We start from the raw sequence: 20,869 nt of genomic DNA on the forward strand, positions 1-20,869 counted from the left end.
TCATAGTTATTTATCTTTTGGTTTTTTTTCTATGGTTTTTGTTCTCTGGTTTGGATGGGTAAAGGTGTTTTCATGAAATTTATTATAATGATGAGAGGTAAGTGAGGATATCGATGGCATGTTGAAGTCTTGATGTAGTGTGCGGTTGCTGACATACCAGGGAGCATTAGAAAAGATACGGAGACGTCGGAGAGATATTGATTGGAATGCTTGAAATTTGATTAGATTTGAGTTTTTCGAGGTACCTCACAGTTGAATTCCGTATGTCATTACCGGACGTACCTAATATTTGTTTATATATTACTGTTTTTTTAGTAAGAGAGGTTTTGGACCGGATTTGTGAAGCCCGAGATTAAGCGAAGTTCTTGTAACTTTGATGTAATTAGCCCAAGTTAGTCTTTTGTCAATAGTGAGACTTAATTCATATAAGGAGACAAAATTCATATTATTGTATCTCATTAATGAATAATGATAGGAGTGCTTATACTATCGAACTGTACTAATTGAATAAGGTTGTAAATAGTAATAATGCTAAATATAATTGCTGTACGAAATAACTAGCAGTTAATCAGGTACGTTACACCAGCACCACAACCTAAGCTTTTGTATTTTAAATTGGTTCCATTATTTAGTAACCGATTAGTTACCATTCGTATTTCGTAACCATGAAGTTGGAATTCGTAACCTAAACCAAGCACCAGAAACACCGTAACGTACCTCAGTTAATCGCAATTAGATATCCATCCCTTTGTACACCAAAAATGTTGTCTCATTGAAACCCATGTGGTTTTTTTACATCTCATAACATATTTAGCTTTAACATTAACATAGTGATTTATCATATACATATATTTATTTAAATATGGATAACTTGCCTAGTTGTAGAGTATATAATTATTTTATTATGAATTGATTAACATTGTACAAACTAAAACTAAAATATTTGAAAAAATTACTTTACATTATCAAAAATCACAATTTTTATCGTTATTTCGAACTTTGTGCTTTTGTCAGTAGAAACCGACGAAAATATGATTATCCGTTGAAGATTAAAATTTAAAATTTACCCTTCAAATATAAACCGTTATCCATATCACTAAATTATTTCACTTCTTCTCATTAATAAACATTATATCTCACCGTAGACTACTCTCCTCTATATCTAAAAAAATGAACAGTTATATATAGACAATAGTCATTACAGGTATTCTTATAAATTTTAAAGTAGCTAAGATTATTATAAAGGGAATTTCATACACTCTTTATTATATTTTAACCTTAATTTTAAATCGAGTTATGAGTATTTTTACTAAATACCCATAGCCCGCTTTAAAATTAAAATATAATACAATTTCTATGAGATTCTTTATATAATAATCTTACTTTAAGTTTTATGAGAGGTTACTCTAATTTTAGAAATTATTATGATTTAAATCATTATTGCGAACGTATAATTTGATATGTCACGCGTGGGTCAAGCAATAAAAACAATATCGTTGACATTCTCTTAACTACAATTTTATTATAGCTAATAAGAATATTTATATATGTTAACACGGATAACTGTACCACAGTTAACTTTTTTCTCATTTATATGCTATAGATATTAGACGAAAACTGACTTTAATCTTGAGAGTTATTCCTGATAATTTTTTCCCGCTATCATAGAAAAATATAATTTACAAAAACCTGTTAAAAAAATATATGTAATATATACCGTAATATATATTAGACTATATTATATTTTATATTATACTATAACTATGTATATTTATAGTATATTATGATACTTGAGAGTAGGCAATGGTTGGGCATACCTGTGTATGTGGAGCATACGTTGGAAGTTAGCTAGGTTCTTAAGGTAATATAGGTATGACTATGTTTACCCATCACTTGTATAATTTTTGTATGACTAATTTAAATTCACTTGACTCTTTCTTTAAAGCATAGTCATTTCTTGGGATCTTAACTTTATCATCTTTAAGAGGATGTCAGCACACTATTTGTTTTCTCTTTCTGGCTCAATCGTAACATAGACAAAACGCATATACGCAGAATAATTTTTTCTATATCTTGAAGTAATTTTAAAGTAAAACTTCCCACTACAAAAAAGATAGAAAATAATATTTTTGAAGGAATGACATATCGATTTGTCTAAATCAGTGATTCCCAACGTGGGCGCTACCGCCCCCTTGTGGGCATTTTTTATTTTGAAGGGGGCGTTTTTATGAGGGGGGCGCTCATCTATTATTTAAATTTTTTTTGTTTATAACTGATTGTAATTAAATGTATAACTGCGTAGAATAAAATACCTAATGTAATCCACAGAATTATGTAGGTATAATATTTATAGACACTTAAATAATATCAAAATAATTATCTTGACAGGTACTTGACGTTAGGTTAGGTTTTAAATTTAAAATTAAAATTAACTAAATTGTAGCGTTAAAATGTTAAATGATATTTTGTCTTAAATTAAATAGCTTATTAAAAAATTGATTTGGGGGGGGGGGGGGTGAGATTTTTAAAATTTAAAAGGGGCGTTGAGTAAAAAAAGGTTGGGAAACGCTGGTCTAAATATTGTCTCTTAATAATTTAAACATTATTTAAATGTCCAGTGTTTTTTTTTTTTTTTTGAAAGTCAAATATCAATAAAATATAAAATCGATATGTCATTCCCTCAAAAATATTATTCTTTATCTTTTTTGTAATGGAAGGTTTTACTCTAAAATTACTTAAAGGCATAGAAAAAATGATTCTTCGTAAATGCGTTTTGTCTATGTTACGCGAGGGCCAGAGAGAGAAAACAAATAGTGCGCTGACATCCTCTTAATTTTAGTAGTATTAAACAGAAACAGTTAAATTAATATTTGTTTTACCTATATGTAATTAAAATAATGAAAATTGTAGTTTAAAACCATATTAGTAGGACTAAACTATATAGGTACATAATAATAATAAATCGTAGACTATGATAGTTACATTTATAAATTACAATTTACCTACAAATAATTTTATCAACATTGTAAGTATTTATTCTCAGACTAATTCCATACGGCACTCACTACACTATTTTGAGATGCAAGTATTAGCTAGGTAGGTACTAGGTAAGTATATAAATTATTATTAAGTGCCAAAGTGGGGATTTCTATAGTTCGTGTTTAACTAGCTTTGGCCTTGACTAATATAAAATGTGTTTCGATAATTCGCATCTGTATTTTTATGTTGTTCAATTATGTACCGTTAGACGTACAACGCTCTGACTAAATATGTAGTTATCACTGTATCAGTTATAACTTGTAAATCAGTGAGAGTAAACTGTTCACGCTCGTTGTTTGTCTTAAAATTAATTTGTTTTATTAATACTTCCACACTAAAGTAAAATAATTGAAATAAACTTTTGTTGTTTTTTTAATATTTTATCAATAGAAAAATGATTTTACATTTTATTTCTCAAACAAAAGTATTTAATAATGATGCAAAAAAATTCTAAAAATGTTGATTTTGGTAACATTTTGTTATTATGCTAGATAGCAAACCAAATCCACCCCAAAAACTTTAAAACTACAACATACGAATATTTCTACATAACAAATAATGGTAAGTACAATGCTTTTTTTTTTGGTTATACGTCAGTTTTAGAATTTTTTAATATAATACTAATCATGATTAGTATTTAGTAGGTACCAACATACCTATATACATAAAACTACTGTTTATAATCGGTATTAACTTTGAAATCTTATAGACTATAGTATAGGTATCTTGTAACTTATTGTTTATTAGTTGATTTAAAATAATTAGTTTATAAATTACAAAATGTACCTAAATGTTACGGGAAAAGTAGGGTATATGGGCATTGTAAGACTGCAATACCTGGGCACTACATAAGGCCTGATCATTTTTAGCTATGCACGCGAATGATAATTTTAAATATTTTAATAATCCAATTTTTCATACATTGATCAGTCATTTTATGAAAGCGTCCGGGAAAAGTGTACTATACCAAGATTAAAGTGGATTAAGTGAATTAAATACAGTAAGTATACATAATAATATATCGAATTTCATTCAAACATAACCAGTACCTACTTGTATTTACATAATATTTTAATTGTTTATAATAGAATGTAAAATGACTATAAAAATAATCAATAATTTACAAAAATCACACATACAAATTAGTTATAAAAACGTTATCAAATATTATATACACGTTATTGGATGAGTATTGTTGTGTGTGTGCAAACTGTGTATGTAGATAGTTTTATGTAGTGAATAGGTATTTAAATTTTGATCATATTATGTATATGTATAATACATTTTTCTAATGCAATAATCAATTCTAAAACATTATTCAACTAAACAAAATATTCAAAGTCGAATAGACCATTATTTAGATGTCTAATAGATACAATGTAGAGGAACTAGAAAGTGGTAATATATACAAATATATCTCTTCATTCATTCATTGTGTATTAAACAAATAAGTTTAATTTTTAGTATAATAGAATATGAACTATAGTTTTTTTTTCAACGAATGGAATTATTTAATATCAATAAAGTCTATCCAAACATTATTATAATTTAAATTTGGTTCTTAATGATTTTACGTAGGTATCAATACGCATATACGCTATACGTAAATACGTTTCTATTTGAAGTGGAACAGTCAACAGTCAACTGTCACATATCAATTAAATTTAATGTATTATTACCTACTTTCACGTCTGCATATTTTGTATATTGATGCCTTATGAAACTAATGCCATACATATTTTTAGTTATTGATATCTTTAAGTTTTAAAATTAAGATTTTTTTGTTGGGTTTCATACCTATTTGAAAAACATTTTTAGATGTGTCTATAACAAAAACTATATTAACGTGATTTCAAACTTATTATTAAAATCTAAATCATAATCAATAGTATTAATATTTATTATTGAGTTTCGTAATAGCGTATATTGCATACAATTATTGTAAGTTATAATAAGTTATAGTTGTAGTACTAGTTACTATACTATAGTTATATACTTATAATATATTATAAATTATAATAATTAATAAACATACGCATAAAAAATTAAATAATGAACAGTAAAGCCAGTGGTCTCAATTATTGATTCTGAGCTGAGTAGGAATATAATATGATATATCTAGTGGGCGTTTTTCTAATGTTTTTTCAAGTTTTGGAGCAGAATGTTTTCAACTTCAACTTTTGAAATATGGTTTCTGCAAGCAATTTTTTTCTATTTAGGATCAGTTAATTTCTATACTATTTTTTTTTTTTAATATTTTGGAAAAACTATTAAAAAAACATTAGCGAAACAGGAATATTTACTCAGCGAATTTTCAAAAAAATTGTTTTTTTTCTAGATATTATTCAAAAACGAATTACTATTGAAACTTGAAATTTTTTAGAATGAAGTTAGGATTTTCTAAGAAATTAACATTTTAATTTTATTGACTTATGTTGTTGATAACATTTTTATCCTCATCAAAAAGTTGTTAAAAAGTGTAAAAATTACAATTACAATTTTTTTTGACCATCATTTGAAATTATTTAGTTATTAAAAATGCATAATATTAATGTTATAATACCTACGCCTTGAAAATCTAATAGAAAGTTGATTGTACTTTCAGAAATTTAAAGATTAAAAATACTCATTAAGTATATATAGACACTATCTACAATATAAACTTTTTAAGTTCAACACCATGTAGGAATATTTTATTCTATAAACTGTCCTCAACTTACAATAATGAAATTTTCTAAATATTTCGATAAATTCTTAGCTTTTTAGTTCTTATACTTATAGAAATTTACACATTTATATAGCAAAATTGTTAATTGATTTGTATAATATTAAAACTCATTATAGTTACCAATTTATTTCCTACTCAACTAGTAGCTACACTTGAAACCTAAAACATATTATATAAATACCTTCTAAAAAGTGAATTAACAGTTACGTTTATCATATTTATGAATAGACTACTTCTATTAAAATATGAAAAGAAAAAAATTTTAATAATATAGCATAATGTATACAATAACAGTTAAGCTTATGGTAAATTGCATAATAAGGATTCATTTATAGTAGTGGTATAAAAACAAGAATACAAAAATTGAGTACCTACCTACTAAAATTTATAGTGTTATAATTTTTGTTTTGCATCAAAATCTAATGAATCAAAAATGAATGTAAATAAATATATTGAGATAATATTGTCACTTTAATATTATATTGCTCAAGTTAAATTATTAAATTATTATAAATTTAATCATTTTTATTCTCATTATGAAATATTTAAGTAACTGATGTTCTTACAGCAGCCAATCAGATACATTTATCAGTAGGTACTTCTCCTATATTATATTTTAAGATTTATTTACTACGAAAATGCTTAAAATAACCATAAGAAATGTCATTAAATAATAATGATGTCAATGTTGTATTGTTGTATATATTTATATAAAAATACATTGACAATATCATTATTATTCTTTCTGAAGAAAAAATTCTGTATAAGATACATCAGACACTTAATTATAATACATTAATTTTTGTTCTTTAAATATTAAATAATTAGTCTAGAGTAGATAAGTAATATTATCTTATAATTTAATACAACTACCTTGCACATATTATAATGTATATACATAATATTGGGGATGACGATGCGGACGTTATTTAAACTAGCTAGGTTACCATAGAATACCTTTTTGGTGGGTTATACAACAAATATCTAATTTATTGACAATATTGCCTATTGATCACTTGTCTCTTAATAGTCATAAATCATAATTAATATGATCATCAATATGGGAATGATTTGTAAACAAATAATAAATCAAAAAATATGTTGATGAAGTCAACTACGCCCTACAGTAATTATTAAATAAATTAATAAATAACAAAATATTATGAATATTTGTACAATAAAATAACTAATAACAAAATAATATGTAACAGTCAACATTTTTGAATACGGGCAATCAAAAAATAGTATCTTTAAATTTCACATTGAGTATTAAACGAGGTATTAAATAACCATAATATAGGACATGGGTATAATATATACGATATATTATGTAATAACATTAATAACAACATATTATTCAATACCAACAATATTAGCAAGTTTATCAACGAATGAAAATGAAAGTGTTCTTTTTCGCGAATGGGTCAAAATCTCAAAACTCACTGAGAAGATTATCAATACGATTAATAAACCGGTTTACTGTTGACATGACACGGTAAATTATAAATACCATGAGTTGAATATTGCTATTACAAAACCTTGAAATACCGTGTTGATTTATACAATTCCTTCCTATTGTCAATGGATGAGTTAATTCTATTTTTATACTATTTTAATTTATAAGCAGCAGTAAATAATCCTAAATGTATTGTAGAATAGGTTACGATTTTAATAAAATAGATTAAAGCTACCTATTTAAAAAAAAATCAATTTTACAAGTTATTTACTTCAGTATTATATTTATGAAAATTAATAATGAAATAATAATAAATATACATTTTGATTTATGAATTTTTGATACTTAATTATTTTAATTGTTATAGATATTTATTGATATAAGTATAATTTACCTATGTAACTTAAAATATATCACTGACATAAAAATCTTGATGCATTTTATCTTTTATTACAGCTATATCATTTACTAATAGTAATTAGTTTAGTTTTAATACCTATATAAACATAAATATTATTAATATTAAAACTATTTACTTGGTTGGGTAAACATGTACCTATGTAATATTTAATAAAATGTAGTATTAAGTCTATAAATTAGTATATTATATATATATAAGTAACAATTAACCTAACCTAACAATTAAAATTAAAGTATTAAATTAGGTATTATTTAAAAAATGTTTACACATTATTTGTCATATTGTATAAATATAATTATGTTATTATTTATTATTCATTGTAATAAATATATTTTAGATTTTAAACAGCAATAAATGTATTGATTTTATTAAATTAAAAATATACATAAATTTATTTATTTCAAGATAGCATGTAGTTCATACTACAACATGTACATTTAAAAAAGAATTACCCTGTACAAAGTATATACATATTATACTTATACATATCTAGGGTGTAAGACATAAATCAATTGATTTCAAGATAATATCCACAAAATATTATGTTATATATTTTTATTCAATGTATATAATAATATTAACAATTTTATTTTTTTATATATTTAGTTATAATTATGTTTTATATATTTGACCTATAATGTTTAAACAATTTTTAAATAATACCTAATTTAATACTTAAATTTTAATTGTTATATATATTTTAGTTATTGTAATTTGACTTTTTCCCGTGGATTTTTTGCTTGGCTTTATTCCGTGACTTTTTTCTGACTACCGTTTTTAGCATTATCTGTAGGCCTCATTCTGTAACCTACCATACCAAATATAAAATGTTAGCAGTAAAATAAAAGTTTTTTTGGGGGGAGGGATCTATCCCTCTCATCAACCCTTAATTACGCCCTTGGTATATCGACACTACCAAATGTCTAAGTACCAGAACGTGAATAATGTACGCTAATGTAAAACTAGTTAAATAAAACTTCTTGTTTGACTCAGAATTTAAAAAGTATTTGTCAATAATACATAAATAGGTTCATTAGCAATTCAGACTCCGGTAGTAACTATAGTAGATATGAGCAGTAAGCTAATATTTAAGTATAACTATTAACTATATTACACGATAACGTGATATTTTACACTCAGATAACCGATATACCAACTATTCAGTTGCCTTAATACTATATATTATATATAATATGTTTTATGAATCTTTATAGTTAAAATAATATTATGAAGATAACAAATTAATTAGTTAATAGATTATTTTGTTGAGGGTATATAAATACTAAAAATGTCGAATATCATATTGAATAAATAAAGTAGAATAATAAACTTAAAAACATTGGCAGCAAAATTAAAACACGAAAAAATCATATTTTTCACACATTACGATTTATCAATTGTTAGATTTTGAGCTAAGCAGTGAATTTATTGATTTTAAATGATGTGTGTGGTTTAGTTTTTTATGTCCGTGTACTTGATAGGTAGGTATAGATGATATAAATAATAAAAATGCTTCAATTTTCAACTTCAGTATCTTTTCCAATAAAAAAATGAATCTAGTTGGTGTATTCAGGAAGTCCAATTTTAAAATTCACAGAAGTTTTCAAAATCCCCAGAAAATTGCAAAAATAAATGATTTTCGACAAATTAAATTTTGGTTTTTTAAGGTACGATAAAAATAATTACCGTAAATAGATAAAATGTTCACTCAATGTTCATATTAGCATTTTCTATTAACCATATAATTTTTCAAATTATTTTGATTTATTTTGTGCTATTTATAGGTATACGAAATTTTCGATTTATGTTAATTTTTTTTAAATTTATGTTAATAAACAAATTTTAGCAGTCAAGAAACTTGAAAATGTTATGCTAGGCGCCAACGTTCCTAATAAGTTGTTGTTAGTGAAGTTAAAAAAATTGAGCGTAAATCCACAATATTTTTATTTTATTTTTTGTATGGCGCTATATCCAGAAGTAAGCACGAAGACCTAGTTTGGACACCTAATTGGCAGAATTTCTAGCGGACACCCATAGGTTTCTGCCATTTTTTATGTGCGTTTGTATTAAGAGTTTTGATGAAATTCGTCAAAATCACGAAAATGTTATTCATGAAAAAATTTCCTATTAGTTTCTAAGATTTGAAAATTTAAGACAATATAGATTCACCTCATAAGTTTTCCTATCTTCAAAAAAAGTTTACTAAAAACTGGAATGTCAAAGTAATATTTTATGAGCGTTTGACGTTCAAGTTTTTCTAGATATGGAGCATATTATATTCAATATATTCCTGTATAAATTTACCGAACTCATCGAAATTATAGTTTTTTTGTTTTTAAGTTTATTCAGGTTCCAATTAATAGTTATTTTCCTGCCTTTTCCTTTTTACATTATATTTAATATTCATAAATAATAATGTATACTGCTATGATATTTAAGAGGATGCCAAATGCCACACGAAATTGGAACACAACAATTGGTGTGGCACTTTGACGTCTTTTACATTCAAAAATTAAAATTTATATGCATAACAGAAATCGTTATGAGCAAATATTTAAGTATATTTATCAAAAAAAAAATAACAAAATAACTCCAATAAAATATCAAAATGATTTTTCATTAAATATTTTGATTTTGCATAACTTTGATGGTTGATTTATATTTGATTTATGTTTATACAGGCATACCCAAAGTCAGTGTGGTTTATCATCTGCACAGAATTTTGTGAACGATTTTCATATTATGGACTTCGAAGTACTTATGTTTTTATTTAATAGTATTAGTATAAAATATATGTTTATTTATTTCGTATTATTTATGAATGTATTGTCTGGTATATTAGCTGTTTTAGTATTATATCTTACATCAATATTGCAATATGATGAAGACGAATCCACTATTATTTATCATATGGCTGTTTTTATGGCGTATTTTTCACCATTATTTGGAGCTATTCTATCCGATTCTTTCTTAGGAAAATTCAAGTAAGTAGTACATTAAAAAGTTATCTATATATTAAAAAACATGATTTAATTAAATTTAAGATGTTGTAGGCATTTAATTTTTTTATTGTGCTATATGAAGCTATATCAATAATATTATTACTTCGGCTATTCATGTATGAAATGATTTACTAAATGTATTTTACATTACCGAATAAAAATCACTGCTGGAATTCCTTTTTAATCCACCAGATTTCATTTCTAAGCAATATCTTTGCGATATATTAACATTCTCAATACTATTCACATTTTACAGTTTAAACTATTATGACCTTAGAACCTAATTACTCAACTATTATTTCTATTACTTGCTTCTTGTTTCCTACTAAAACTATAAAAGGATTCGTATTAAAATATTATATTTTTAACCCTTTACTCGGTCATTAATTTCCCTTAATATATCTATAATTAATAGAATATATATATTCCTTATAGTTATTTCCTTCTCAACGTCTTGAAATAAAATGGGCTCCATAGTCTGTACGACTGTGCATGTAAAATTACAATAACAAAAAACAAACCGTGTTTGACATATTTGAATAGTTGATATTAATACACCTTGATAGTTCATAATATATATATATATATATTATATCCATATACTACATATTATATTATTATGTATTATATATTATATTATATATACTATATAATATTGTTAGATTATTATTGTGTAAGTACTAAGTATACTTGTAGGTATGTAGATTGTAAACGTATCAGAGGAGTAGTATTGTGCAAACAGATTCTCCTCTGCTGTCGGTTCTAACCAGGAAAAAAAAAGATTGTAAACGTATAATCAAATATTTCTTTTAATAAAAATAAGAAATAATATCAAAATTATTTAAATATTATGTGTTTAATGCTTATTTCATATAATTATTCTCTTTTCAGAACTATATTATATCTTTCACTAATTTACGCAGTTGGAAATTTAGTCATAACTGGGTCGTCTTTGGCAGTTTCACTTAGTTTAAGCTATCAAAGGTAATGCATTATACTATTTATATCACTGAAACAATTTGTTTACAATTATTATAATAATATGTTTGACTAAATGTAGATAAAACTATTCTGGAAATAAATATTTAAAAAAAAATTACTTTTAATTATAGCCAATTATAGTATTATACCATAATGGTTCTTACTGTTTTTAGTTTCAATGATAAAAACATACAATTTATTTTATTGATTAGCATACATTTATGTCAAAAATTCATAATGTTTATAAAAAAAAGTTTAGCTCTCAAAATATGTATGAATTTATATAGTTGACAAAATGGAAGAGAATATTAATTACTTTAGTTCAATATTTTATGCTTTTATTATTATTAAAACTACGATAATGATTATCATTAAGTGGATATTCTAGATGGATAAATTTGTCAATGTATGTAATATAAACTAAAATAGTATAATTAATAATTTTTATGATGCGTGATGCTCATATACACATAATGGCTATTCACGTAAAACGATTATTTTGTGGGTTATGTAATAGGTTAGTTATACCTATAGTAATTAGTAGATTCATGAATACTGTAAATTACATATCAGCTGTTTGTATTAGTGTCAAGTTGGAAGTAGGTACATAATATTCTATTTTGATTTTAAATTTTATTACTAAAAATGTATATCTGTATATTTAATATACATTTTTTAGGAGATTTTAAAAATTAAAATGTTTTATACATCTACATGGCGAGTATTATATAATAGTATTTTTTATGAACATTTTTATAAAGCATGATTGAATTGAATTATTTTAATTTATTATATGATAATGATATATTTTATGAGTCATTTAAAAATAATACCTATCTCATTATTTTATAGATACTTAGCACTACTGGGATTAGTTTTAATTGCAATTGGCACAGGTGGAATAAAACCATGTGTTTCCTCATTTGGTGGTGATCAATTCGACCTTCCTGCTCAAGAAGTTTATCTACAAAAGTTCTTTTCCATATTTTACTTTTCTATCAACGCAGGTTCTCTTATATCAACATCAATAACACCGGAGCTAAGAAAAGAAGTACAATGTTTCGGCCGAACTACATGTTTCCCCTTAGCTTTCGGTGTACCAGCTGTGCTAATGCTAATCGCAATTTGTAAGTCATATATATATATATATATATATATATATATATATATATATATATATATAAAATGTTTAACAGTGTACAACATTAACTAAATAAATTATTTTATTTTATTATAAATAACAAGTAGAGCTCAATAGTATAGAAAAATGAAAAATACTATTTATATAACATTGAACGAGTATGTTGCTTTGGTTGTAGTAATTGTGTATTAGGCAGTACGTTGGTTAAAAAATTTATTTTCTGGGTGCATTAAACAGTTAATTTGATCTTGATGATTGTGGAAAAAATTCGTAGCGTATATTTGGATACAAAATAAGCGACGATGATTGAATTTATTGGATTTCACATTTAGCGATTTTTTTATTTTAGTGTAACTCTAAAACAAATGACCGCAGATACTTGAAATTTTCACTGAATGTTTATATAGGCATTTTCTATATTTGATACAATTTTGAATTTTCAAAATATTTAGATTTGTTTTGAGCTGTTTACTGACATTTTAATTTTTCAACTTTTTTAGTTTTTTTTTTCTATTAATATCGATAAAAATGTATTTGTTGGGTAGAAAAGCTTGAAAATTGAATACAAGGCTTCTAACATATTATAGCAATAGCAGTTGAAAAATAAAAGAAATTCATAGTCACAATTTTTTTTATAAACATTTAAAGTTCAAATTTTGACTAAATACGTAAAAATTTCGACAATGTTCTAATTATTTTAGATAGGTAGAAATTCATAAAAGTTTTTTTTTTAGATCTAAGATTTGAAGTTTAAATACAAGGCTCCTAACATATTTTTACATTAGCAGTTGAAAAATAAAAGAAATATATAATCACAATTTTTTTTATAAGCATTCAAAGCTTGAATTTTGACAACATACGTAAAAATTATGAAAATTTGCAAATTATTTTAAGCTAAAAATTAATAAAAATGTTTCTTTTTAAATCTAAGATTTGAACATTTTTCTGCTCAGAATCGTTTTTTGTATACAATGATAATATAATATTATTGGATTCAAATTTATTTCCATCCATTACAGTAACCTACTTGTAACCTACTGTACGGCAGAGCGACATCCACGACTTACCCGCTTTTTTTTTGTGATACAAATGGTTATCATTCATATTCGGGCAGATGAGGTAAAATCATGCATAAAGTTGTTCTTTTATGCCTTTATTGCTTTGAATAAAGAAATTATGTCTTAAAAGTGATATGAGAATTGAATATAGGTATTATGTTTATAGCTACTAGTTTATACCGATAGTCAAAAAGTAATTGACCGATTTTGTGAAAATTGCAAATTATACTTATAAAGATAATACCAGAAACATTTAGAGAGTAGTTTGAACCACTTTCGATTTATACCAATTACCATGTGTAATAATGTTTATATGCAGTCTGACACAGACGAATTGTCCATCTCGATCAAATAAGTAAGGTATTACATAGACGCCGTTTGTCCATGCAATAAAGTACCTACACTAAAACCAATATGTACCTATATACATATACAATATAAATAGCACTGTATTTTATATTATTTTTTCACACAAAAGGATATTGATTTTTGTTTTATCAACAAGTTAATAAACTCAAAAACTAAACTATACAGTAGCGTTTTCAATAAAAGTTATATTTATAGAGTGCTTGAGACTTGAGGGGGGATGTACAGTATATTGCTCGTTTTTCAACCGTTATAGGTTCCACATACATTTTTTTTCAACTCAAGAAAAAAGAATATTTTACAGATAAAGAATATAAGTAATATAGTAACATATATTATTAAAATTAGCTGAAATATGACATATTTTACATGTTTATACAAAATGTATATTTATAAAAAAAATAATCTTTGGCAAGGGCAACACCAAATTCAATACGTATACTCTACAGTTCTCTAGTGGCATAGCTTATTATTATATAACTTATAGTAAAATTTAAGCCTATATTAGTGTTATACATATTTTATAAAATAACTTTGTTACCTGTACATTAATATTTCATATCTTTTTTTTATTCCAAACTAGTTATTTTCGTATGTGGTAAACGATTATATAAGATTAAAAAACCAGAATCGAACGTCATTGTAACATCTTTTTCGTGTATTTATGTAAGTTTTTATATTCATGTATTCTAAATGTAATAAATTATTATACAGATTAAAACACTAATAATCGGAAATGCGTTACCAACGTCATAATTAATTATACAAACGATTAATCCGTATAATCGTTACTGAGTACTATTAATATCATATTTATTTTATTCTAAACAAAAAAATGATTCAGACTTACTTTAACAAAACTAGCAATGATTTTATAGTGTACATTAATTGTATGATGTTACTATGTATAGCATGCAATAAAAAGAAGATTATCACATGTCTCATCAAATACTAAAAAAAGTCATTGGTTGAGTTATGCAGATGACAAGTTTTCAGAAAAAGAAATTTCAGATATACGCATTGCTCTAGATGTGATATATTTATTTATTCCGTTCCCATTCTTCTGGGCTTTATTTGACCAACAAGTAAGAATTACTGAATATTAATCGTTATCATTATTATTGTAATTTTATTTTATTTAGAAAAATGACAAATTGTTTATATAATTCAAATAAATCAACTAAATAATAATGTGAGGTGTTAATACCGACTTACCTAGTCAATCTAATCTATTTTTAAAATAAGTTATTAGTTATTATTTTATTATTTTTATTTTATTACATTTAACATTACATAGGTATTAATTTACTAAGGGACGGGTGGCAGTATTGTGCTGAACAGCTCCCACCCGTTCCTGGTTTTTGAACAGGAAAAAAAAGGGTATTAATTTACCTACTAAAATGATAACTTACTCGAAAATTAAATTTATATATTTTATTTATTTATCATATTAAACATCTATAACAAAATTTCACAGAATAATTTTTACTTATAGTATTTATGTTTATTCTAGCTATAATATAAATTATAATATACGCTATAATTGTATTTTGTAAAAAACTTTGTAGGGTTCTCGCTGGACATTACAAGCTACTTTAATGAATGGTAGGATTAATTTTCTCAACTGGACAATGAAGCCTGATCAAATGCAAGTGATGAATCCACTTCTCGTTTTATTATTTATTCCATTTTTCGAAACCGCTGTTTATCCTCTATTAGCTAAAGTTGGTATAAAAAAACCATTACAAAAAATCGCATTAGGTGGTTTTCTTGCTGCTCTAGCTTTTGTACTATCAGCTTTTGTACACAACAAAATAATTGTAAGTACTTATGAAATATTATACATTTACTTCTAATATTTTTATTCTAAACATTGAAATTATTCTCAGAAATAAAAAAAATGCTTCAGAATTCGAAAAAAAAGTTTTATTGAAAAAGAATATGAATTGAACATCATATTCTTTTTTGAGAAAAATCATGCGTGTAAAAATATATTTTCTTAAACATTGAGATATATTGAGATGTTAAGATGTATATTATTATTTATTGTTAAAAAGAATCACACTGTTTAGTGTTCATTATAGTATATAATTTTATTTTTAGATTTTATTCTCTGATTTTCATATTATTAATTTTTGAGTTGTACTCGAACATCGGTATGTTATTCTTATATTATAATATTATAATTTATGATACCATACTTTATAAATATCATGTATAATATTAATAATTTAAACGTTACCTTATTTATTATTTTAGGGTGAACCAATTCAAATATCAGCTGGTGAAGGTCAACTAAGAGTTTTTAACGGATTTGATTGCAACATTACAATCAATTCAACAAACTTACCTGTCTACAAATTAAGTTCTCTTGAGACTTTAGACATAAGGTATACGTTATCTTCTAACGAAACTTCGATTCCCATTGTTATTATCGCTGATTCTTCGTGTTCTCCGAATTTGTCAACATTAAATTTGACAAGTAGTGTTTCCATTGTAGAAGGAAAGGTTAGCTTGAAAAAATTATATTAAGAACTCAAGTATTTTTTAGATATATTTAAAAAAATCAATTATTATTAAAAATTATAGGTGACGTCATATTTTTTGACTCGCTTAGAAGATAAACTTGAATTAAAAAGAGTTGGTTATTTCGATGACATGACTAAACCTAAGAACGGCAGTCCAATTTTAAGGTAAGGTAAATCAATTTTAAGTTAAGATAAGTTATAGGTAGCCATAGACGTAAATATAATAGCGCTCTTAAATACATAGTGAAGAGCCCTAAAGATTTCAAGAACAAAAAGAGTGAGATAATTGTTTTTCTGCACCCAGTACATATAGATAGGTATACCCTCAATTTTCTCTGTGATACAATTCAAAACAAATGAAATGTCCAGTGGCGTATTTACGGGGGGGGGGTCCAGGGGTATTGGACCCCCCCCAGAACCTCTCCAAAAAAAAAAATAAAAACTAAAACTCTTACATATTCGCAGAACCCGATTTACGTAGGCGCGCGCAGTCACGCGGACATAGTATTTTCCCGTGAACAAAATATTATATAAATATACATATATACATTTATAGTAATGTTATTCTGACGACAGTTTCCAAGTTACGGCTTAATACAAAGTACGATAATATAGTGCGAAGTACTTCCTACAAAAACTGCATAAGGACGTAACTATTACATGATATCATATAGTTAATATTAATTATGTATAAACTAAGGACCCCCCCCCCCCAGAAAAATTTGAAAATACGCCACTGGAAATGTCAATTAATATATTATTGTACATTGAATAAATAAAATAATTATAAAATATATATATCTTCTGCAGTTCTGCTTTATATGTAATACAACTCCTTAGTGTTTCCTGTTATTAATCGTATATCTTTTGAACTATACTTGATGGATTGAGGTAAAAGTTATACCAATAGGTTCTTTGAGTCTTAGAATATATTTAACTATTTAACTGATTTAAGTGAATTTTTTTAGACCATCACCTATATAACTTATTATAATAAAGATAAACTATATAGCTATAAATCGTAAAATGTGTGGTTATTAAAATTATGTAACACATCTCAGGGAGGGCTGAAGATGGCTTAGAGTGAGCTAAGCTCTCATTATCTCCCTATTTACGTCCACGATTAATGATAAATAATGATAATCTATTATATATTATTTTATTTTAATCAATATTATTTTTTTAGAATTTTAAACAGTGGTGATTTGTCTAATAAAATTTTGTCACTCAAAGATAAGGATAACAACACAGCCATTGAAATTAATTTAAAATCCTTAACAACAAACACTATACCAATCGGAAAGTAAGCTATAAATTATATTATTAATTATTTTATAGATTATACATGATGACTATATTTCATTACTATAGATAACTGTTTTAAATAGTTCTTTTAATTTATGCAATTATATTGATTTCTTAGTATTGTATGTTGACTATAATGTATTTAATATAGCTAAAATGCATATAATATAATGGTATACGGTTCTAAATACGGCACTGGAGCCATCTTTTAGGTGTCGAAGCTATTATTTCTAATAAAAATGTATACGTTTTCAATAAACTTAAATTAAAAAAATATATATATATATATATTAGTGTGACACTTAGCTTTGAATTAAGTACTTACTGTTCTCTCTCTTTTAAAATAAATAACTATAGATAAATTCCAGAAGTATTAATAATATAATTATATTGAGATAAAAATGGTAAACAAAAAAAATGTATAGGTTTTTATGTTCTAGGTACTTAAAAATTATACATATAATTACAAAAAAATGTTAAATTCAGTGAAATTAACATTAAGTATCATGTAGGTACTTAATTATTTTACAGGTGTTTATATGTTACATGATTGTGTGTAAAGTATGTTTATTTAAATGTAAAAAAACTTTGTTGTTACTATTTTGATGACAATTAATAGTTAATACTTAATATAAACATTTATTAAACATCTGATTATACAAATTTTCAGATATAAAGCCTTTTTAGACAAAGAATTTATTGCAGATTTAAATTTTTTACCGGCTAGTGTAAACACGCTTGTATTACAACGTAATTTAGGACACACAGTAAGTATTTGTTGCTTTAATAATTTTTAGCATCGAACTTTAATTAATTTTAAATACATAACTTATAGGATTCAAATTTGGTAGTTGTAGAGAGAGGTAATTTTATTCATTTAGCATGGCAATTACCTCAAATTATTGTAATGACCTCTGCAGAAATTATGTTTTCGATCACGACATTAGAATTTGCATTTACTCAAGTTAGATACATTTTAATTACTTTATACTATAATTTAAAGCAAAAATAATATATAATATTATATTTTAAAGGCGCCTACAAACATGAAATCCTTATTGGCAGCAGTTAATTTATTGACTGTAGCGTTTGGAAATCTAATGGTAGTGATCGTGTCCGAAGTACGGTTTTTTGAAAATCAAGTACGTAAAAATTACTATAATTATATGCAATATTTATATGTTCAATATGGAGAGGGACACTTCTGTGTGTTTAGACTATTTAGAGCCTCTGACTTTAAAACCGACACTAATCATTTATACTATTTATTTAATATTTATGTTTTAATACTTCTTAATTTATATAATTAAAGTAATATATCTTACATATAGCTATTATTAAATGACTATTGGACTGATTATGGGGGGGGGGGGATTGTTTGAAATTATTCATTGTTTAATTAGCGATCATTGAACTTATGAAAAATATATGGAGCTTTACCACTCCAAGTTTATTCGTTGAAATAGTGCTACTGATAATATTATTTGTTTAACTTACTTTTTTTTTAGGCTTATGAATATTTGTTATTTGCTGGACTTATGGTGCTCGATATGTTAATATTTATTTTAATGAGCTGTAAATATAAATATAAAAATCCTAATGACACCGTGCCCATTACTAATAGTGAACAAAACAAGCAAAACTAAAGGTATACTATTTTTTTATATTGTAGAATATTGCAGATATTTATTTTTAATTCATTGATTTATTATATTGTATACATTTTAACTTTAACTATATAAGTAACTATTCAAATTCTTGTATACATATTTTTTATTAATCATGTATTTATCAATTTATCGGTTATATAAATAAGTTAAATTATCTATAACTAATAACTATATTAATTATATTATTATGTATTTTATATAATATACTTATTTTCTTTTTTGTATCGAGAGCCAGAGAGGAACCGCGTTAGCATTACTTCTCCTCTGGCTCCCATCGTTTATTGATTACAATTATATATAATATACTATATAATATTTTGTTATGAATGAATATTAAAACTAATTTAAATTTATTCTGAAAATGAAATGTATTATTTATTTAATTTGTTATCATATTTAGATAACTTATAATTGTACGTGAAAGTTATGGCAAAATTATATTTTGATATGTATATGTCTTATGGCTAACCCCAGCATACATTTGTGGACCACCGAGAGTATTACCATTACATCATTTGTGTTAAGGCCGGGATAATAAAATATTGTTATATTTTTCTGACAGATTCCATGTTATAATTGCCACAAAAATCATACGAACAATCAAACGATAACAAAGATGAAATTAATGTTATAAAGTTAGGATGTCCCAGCAAACATTGATTAATAGAATAGAATTCCGTTATTATAGTAATATAGTATCATTATACTTTTTTAAATAATTATAAGAGTAACGATAGTAATTAATAATTAATAATTATATTACTAACTTATTATTACTTCCTATGTCGAATGAAATCAGTAGCCACATAACATATATAGGCATGCACCTATGTATTTGCATAGAATGTGGATACTCTTTTTATTAAAAGATAAAAATAACTAAGTAAAAGTAAAGGATTTTTTTGTTTTAAGTATTTATACAACGTTGTATATGCATATACATATTTTTAGTTACCTACTTTCATTTTATTCAGCTCGGTAATCTGAATCATAGTTTAAACTATAATTATAATTATAATCTTATTATATAGATATGTTGCCATGTTGGCAGTTAGACTATAAGCAAAAAAATAGTTTACTGTAAGCATCTGATGTGTCTGGTTGATGTCTCATTTGTCGAATCGCTTAGCTCGCCGCCATTATCTTCACTACCATCATATTTGTTGTCTCTGCC

The 20,869-nt window shown here is 25.1% G+C and overlaps 1 protein-coding gene across 1 annotated transcript; it reads left to right on the plus strand.

Moving 5' to 3' along the window:
- Positions 1–3,259: 3,259 nt before the first annotated feature.
- Positions 3,260–20,062, plus strand: LOC107162014 (peptide transporter family 1-like). Its single transcript, XM_089229138.1, has 15 exons — positions 3,260–3,600; positions 10,326–10,398; positions 10,487–10,628; positions 11,538–11,630; positions 12,480–12,754; positions 14,776–14,858; positions 15,104–15,277; positions 15,761–16,012; positions 16,452–16,700; positions 16,782–16,885; positions 17,907–18,023; positions 18,696–18,792; positions 18,861–18,989; positions 19,060–19,167; positions 19,534–20,062. The coding sequence occupies exons 1-15, from the start codon at positions 3,598–3,600 to the stop codon at positions 19,669–19,671; spliced, it is 2,037 nt and encodes a 678-aa protein (XP_089085264.1). The 5' UTR covers positions 3,260–3,597; the 3' UTR covers positions 19,672–20,062.
- Positions 20,063–20,869: the final 807 nt, after the last annotated feature.

This window comes from Diuraphis noxia, unplaced genomic scaffold (genome assembly GCF_037042655.1).
Source record: "Diuraphis noxia isolate RWA-SAM2 unplaced genomic scaffold, SU_Dnox_SAM2 contig0005, whole genome shotgun sequence".
NCBI lineage: Eukaryota > Metazoa > Arthropoda > Insecta > Hemiptera > Aphididae > Diuraphis > Diuraphis noxia.

Excerpts from the sequence above, each read along its gene's own strand:
- LOC107162014 (XM_089229138.1), top strand. Across the intron at positions 18,024-18,695 it reads AACACTATACCAATCGGAAA|ATATAAAGCCTTTTTAGACA; the intron begins GTAAGCTATAAA and ends ACAAATTTTCAG. Across the intron at positions 18,990-19,059 it reads TAGAATTTGCATTTACTCAA|GCGCCTACAAACATGAAATC; the intron begins GTTAGATACATT and ends TATATTTTAAAG.